At 34.8% G+C, this 6000-nt stretch overlaps 1 protein-coding gene across 7 annotated transcripts in view; it reads left to right on the forward strand.

Annotated features, from left to right (window-relative positions):
- Positions 1-6000, forward strand: part of EYA1 (EYA transcriptional coactivator and phosphatase 1) — a 346385-nt gene that overhangs the window by 189982 nt on the left and 150403 nt on the right. Inside the window, exon 2 of one of the 7 annotated variants that reach the window (XM_012000092.1) lies at positions 5799-5813. The exons of the other annotated variants lie outside the window; for them this stretch is intronic. Coding sequence (XP_011855482.1) covers positions 5799-5813 — 15 coding nt within the window. The remainder of the gene's footprint in view (positions 1-5798; positions 5814-6000) is intronic. 7 annotated transcript variants of the gene reach the window in all.

The following is a 6000-nucleotide window of genomic DNA, read 5'->3' on the forward strand; positions in this document are numbered from 1 at the left end:
TTATAGCTTGATATCACATTCATATTTAGGAATATCGCATTTTATTAGATTTTTGCATAACTAAAATAAGTTCAAACTATTAAAACATGTTAGGTAATTATGGGATCTCCTCAACCAAACTGGAAAATACATAGAATTTATTCTTTATCTTAAACTTAATTGTTTTATGTCTTGGAAATGAATTTTTTTAGACTTGACTTCAGACAAAAACACAATTACTCATCTCACCCTGTTTCAGGTAATCTTCATTAATGTACTTTACAAGCGTTGTGGTGGTTAGAAAGTGAAGTTAGAAGGTATCGATATAAATGAGAATAAATGAAGTTTCTCAATCTCCTGACATATTGTTTTATTTTAGTAGTCAGTTTGAAAATATGGACTCAAAGTTCCCTCATGATTGATGTTACATGTCTGTTTAGATACAAACAATATTGGAAAGTTCTTGGTTTTTAATTAAGTGTATGAATCAGTTTATCATGCTACTTATATGTCTCATAGTATATCTATTTCATTCCTCTCTGTCACCACTAGAGGAGTTAAGCTTAAAATTAGCGAATTCATTAATGTCTGGCAAACTTCTCTGGCGTATAGTCTTTATAGATTTTCCTATTTCTTCTTTGAAATCTTATTTAGTTTGAAAACAGCAGTGTTTACTGATGAATTAAAGGAATGAAATCAAGAAATTCATTACAATTTAAGAGTCTTTAAAATGTCAATCACCTCCCCTAACTCTACAATGAACATTTTCAGCTACATATGGCATGATTTATATTTAAGTGACTTCTCTGCAGCCCGACTGAAAATCATCTCAGCCCTATAGAAATTAATTAGGTCAATGGAACTTCCATTTAGTTTACACAGTTGCTGGCTTTGCCTGCATTTATATAGGTTGTCTTTTTTCACTCAGAGATATTTTTTATTTCCTGCCACCACTTGTTCCTATAATGAGGCTAAGAAAACAAGAAAATCTCCTGTATCAAAAACCATAACTTCATCTGAAGAACAAACAAGAAGGGAATGGAATGGAAAGGCAGAGAATATTAAGTTTCTTCTTAAGTCTGCTGCCAAATTATCCTAAGACTCAATGTTTGTAGGTTCTGTACTCATAGGCTAGTGCCTATTTTCATGGTTCATCTAAGGGATAAAGACAGAAAGACACTGAGCTACAGCCTCAAGTACTGTGCTTTTTTATTTCCTACATGAAATGTTCTTCAGTTATAACAGTTGTTTGTTTCATATTTCAAAACTTTCAACTATTCACATTTTTATACATCCTTCCAACCCCTCTGTAAATTGTTACTGTTGAAGTTAACCATTGGTTGGTTTCACCCAGTTTATACATCTTTGCAATATAAAAATATAAACAGGTAAAAATAGAAAATAGTAGCATAAATGAACGCTCGACTTGCAATGAGGAAAGCACTGTAAGAAGTGATATGTTTCCAAATGAATTAATGCATATTTTTGTTACTATTAACTCAAGTTTGACCTAGCAGACACTAATGGATGGTTGTGAAAACACCAACCATGGCCTGTCTTTCAACTGTTTTCCCTCTTCCTTTGGACAGTTAGTCTGAAAAACTTGTCTTGAAACAGATAGATTTGTCTTTAGGTGACGTAAAACCAAATGCAATTGGAGGCCAAGATGGAACAAAAATTCTGTTCCATGTATTATATTGTTAAAGTATAGCTTTGAAGAAATAGGCTTCTTGGTGATACTTCTATTAGATGATCATCAAATCTGAGAGGATTTGTAATGTTTGGGAATCTGTGCAAGCCTTTACATGGTAAAGGCTTTGTGTTGATATTTGTGTTAAGCATGAGAAGTAGTTGGGAAAGGTTCCTTCGAAGGACTCAGGGCTGTGGCCCTAAAAGGATTTTTATTTACGTACGTAATTAAGGCCTTGTTTGCAAAGCAGTGATTCTTTCCATCTTTGTTTTCGCTGGTTGTCTTAAGTCCATGGGAGCTTAAGATTGGTCAGTTCATATATTGCTGGTTTGAGTGTTTATTTTTGGTTGTCTTGGAGTAAGGAGTGAGGAAGGCCAAAAAAAAGTGTGAGCAAGCAAAAATCTGAGCTCTAATTCTGAGTTTTCTCTATTGTAAACTTAGACTCAAACTCAAGAAGAAGCTTAAACTTGTCTTGAAAGGGATAGATTTGTCTTTAGATGACGTAAAACCAGATGCAATTGGAATCTTCACTGCACATAGGGTTTCAGGAATTCTGATGGTAATTCAAATAGTAATTTTGAATTGGTATATCAGATTTCCTAGGTGATAACAGATACAATCTCGAATTAGGTAGCTAAATTTTCTCCGTTTAAAATTTACTGTGTATTACATATTTTAGGCTGATAGGTTCAGTTTTATACATTATCAGAATCATTTTAAGCTGTTTTTACCATTTTTACAAAACTTAGAACACTAGTAAATTATCTGGATTTGTTTTTCTCGCTGTAATTTTAATTTAGTAAAATATAATGCTATCCAACTAGATTATTTTTAAGAAATCTGATTTACAAGAAATGTCTAAACTGGGGCAGATGTGTATAAAATTATGGTTTGAGGCTGTATTTTGTAGTCTATGTTTATATATTTGTGGTTAAATATTCTGTTGTCAATAGAAACATGGTAGTATAACTTTATTATTGTTTACAATCTGCACAGGATTTAGTTTCTGGAAGATTAAGGGACATTGTGAATAAAAGAGTTTCTAAATGACATTTTTAGTTTGTCTGTAACCACAGAATTGGCCTCGTATAAATTGTTCTTAAATAAAAGCCATGAAAGAATGAACAAATAATTTGTTAGGATTTAATATTTTCCTATGTTGTATATATAGGAATAATTTTCACATGTCTGTTGCTAATTAATTATAATAATGCTGGCTAATATTTATGAATAACCTATTAGTCACTGTGATGACTATTTTCTATGTTTTGCTTTATTAATCTTTAGAAAACAAATTTTAAAACATTGTCAGCAAAATAGCTAAGAGTCTGGGCTTGAATTCCAGCTTCACTATTTGCTGGCTGTGTGAACTCAGACAAGTCAGCCTCTGGGTGGCTATTTTCTCATCTGTAAAATGGGGATAATAACAGAACTTACATCAGGCTCTCTGTGAGGATGTAACATAAAATTTGCAGCATAATTGGAACTTATAAGTGCTCAGTATTTATTAACTGCTATGCCATATATAATTAAGTCACTTCTACAGTGTGATTCCCATTTTATGAACCAAAAAAATCCAAGACTTAAACACCAAGTTTAAAGGCACATGGCTTGTAATTGGTACCACTGGCATGTGAGCGGGTACTTGAATTAAGTTCTGAGTCCAGAGCCTGGGTTTTTAATCATCATATTATTCTCTGGAGAGAAGATGTGATTTGCATCACCTACAAATGCCTTTTCTAATACGTTTTACTAAACATTGGTGCTTTCATTGCCACACTGGTGCCTTCATGGCTGGATGATGCCATTCCCTAGCAAACAGCAGCGCTGTGCAAGAACCAGTGGCAGAGGCTTTGATGACAAGGACTTCGTTATAAGGATGACTCTTCAGGGTGGTTACAGTCCGGTCTTGAAGTTCTGATGTGCATGAGTGTGTGAGATTCCTTCTTGTGGTCCACGTGCACATTGTATTGCATCATTAGGTTAACTTGGGGGGATTGTTTCTTGTTTTCAAAGCTTTAGACTTAATTATAATATCATCAACTGTCTGCGTGTTAAGCCTCTCTGAGATCAAATGGAGATGGGAAATCATCTCTGCTTTTCATTATAATGGTCATTATCATATGCACATTTGGTTTGGGGCAGTGTTACTGTGAAATTTAAAAACTGGTTGCAGTTTTGCTACTGCTCAGAGTAAATGTTTTCTACCTCAGAAAATATTTCTAAGTAGGTGGTAAATTTGGTCACACTTTTCTTGACTTTGAGAACCAAATTATACCAGCCAAACAACACTGATGGCATTTGTTGGGGCTCCATTGGAGTAGTAATGACCAAATCTGAGAGTTGGGAACATGCTTGGGATGTTCTAGGATCAGCAAGGAGCCCAGTGTGGCTGGAGGAGAGAGAATGGCTGGGAGTAAAAGAGGTAAAATAGAGGAATAGAGGGGTGGCACGTGTGAGCCTTGTAGGGTGGCAGATAGGCTCTCGCCTCTCACCTGCAGCTAACTGTATCTTTCATAATAAGAATAGGAACTCCAGTGCTGATTGCCTGCAACTAGACTCAGGGTTTCTAGAGTGAGGCTTCCTGATAACTAAGGTCTAGATGTAGACAACTTTTCCCTACTTCCAGTTGCTAATAGTATAGAGAATCACAGTTCTGTGGCATCTCTGTGCTGCCTGGGCCAGAACTTTGGTATGAGCAGAAATATATCTCCCTGAGAACATCCAATATTCTGGGAGAAACCTCTGGTTCCCTCCCAGGAGATATGTGAACATTTTGTGAATGGTAGTATTTGGGCAAATTCATATGCCTTTGGTGACAGATTCCCTGCTTTTAAGTAAGTCCTGATTTCTTATGATATCCAAGGATGCCTTGGTGTGAGCAGTATATAAATAAAGTGGGGTCTGTTACATTTCTTCTCACCTTGCTAACTTGGAGTAAGGGTCAAGAGTAATTCATTCTCCTCTCTTTCACTCTAAGCATACAATACAGTAGAAAAAAATACATACATATTACAAATTTTCCACTTTTGCTTTGGGCAGGAAAAAAATTATCTGTCATATGTCAGTGACTGTCAAATATTGCTTATACTGTAGTAGAGAGAAAGCAAGTCTTCATAAGGTTATCAAGGGTTTGTGTTAATTTTTAGGACACACAATTTGTAAGCGAGAGCTTATTATGATTATGTTCATGGTAATTTGCTAGTTTTACAGATTTTGAGTTTTGTTTTGTTTTGTTTTGTTTTTGCATGCCTCCAGTATCCCATTATACCAAAAAATGGTAGACAGACTCTACCAAACACATTCCAAAGAGGTATGTTTATGTACTCCTCATAATACAAATTAGGAACTTTTTCTTAACATTGTAACATGAATCAAAATCTATAATCCTTACCCATTTTATCATTGTATTTATTACTAATAGGGCATTTTAAGTGGAAAGAATCCTTTTTGTCAACAATAAAGAATATGAACTACATTGAGTAAGTTTTTGAGTACATCATATGCCCTCTACCTTCGTTTATCCTCAAAACAATCTTTAGGGTAACTTTTAGGCACCTCATTTTAAAGAGTTTAAGTGACTAGTCTGTGTATACAGTGTATTAACTGTGTTGCGGAAGAGATGCAAAGGCCTAACAGGCTGATTTCAAAGCTGTATTCTTTACACTTTAAAACATGGACTCCCCAATAGCACTGCTTAGGTTACTAGCCAAAAAGCTGAGTTCTTGCTGAAATAGTTTATCTTCCCTAAGAAGTGTTTATGTTACCTTATCTAAGATTGTGGCCAAGATGAAAGATACGCAACATTCATTTATATGTGTGCTTCACCTAGAAGAGTTTCTGAGTTTCTCGAAGCGGGGACACATGTGTTCGCTCTAGTGTCCTTAGCATCTAACGGGAGGATTGGCAATAAAGTCAAATAAAAAAAAATTGTTAAATGAATGCCTCATATTACTAAGCATATAATGTACATGAATGATTATAAGAGAAGAGCATTCATTAAGTTTGTTTACAATGTATTAACGATTCAATAAGTATCTAGAGCCTGTTTTTCAAATTTTTGAAATTGATCATTTCACAGACAGTTCATATAGTTACTATGGGCTGTCCATCCACAGAACATTCACAGTCAACATTGTTGCAGGTTGTGAATTTGATCTATAGTGACTGACTTGCTTTTGACCTGTAGTAAATAACTGCTTCATAAATAGAAACTTCAACTGTTAGTATATTAATAGTGATGAAGCAACTTCCACATACAACTGTTCCAAGAAACAACTGAATGATATAAGGATAAGGCAGTTAATACACTTAGGGTTGGTGTGTAGATG

This window comes from Mandrillus leucophaeus, unplaced genomic scaffold (assembly GCF_000951045.1).
Source record: "Mandrillus leucophaeus isolate KB7577 unplaced genomic scaffold, Mleu.le_1.0 Scaffold616, whole genome shotgun sequence".
Taxonomy (NCBI): Eukaryota; Metazoa; Chordata; class Mammalia; order Primates; family Cercopithecidae; genus Mandrillus; species Mandrillus leucophaeus.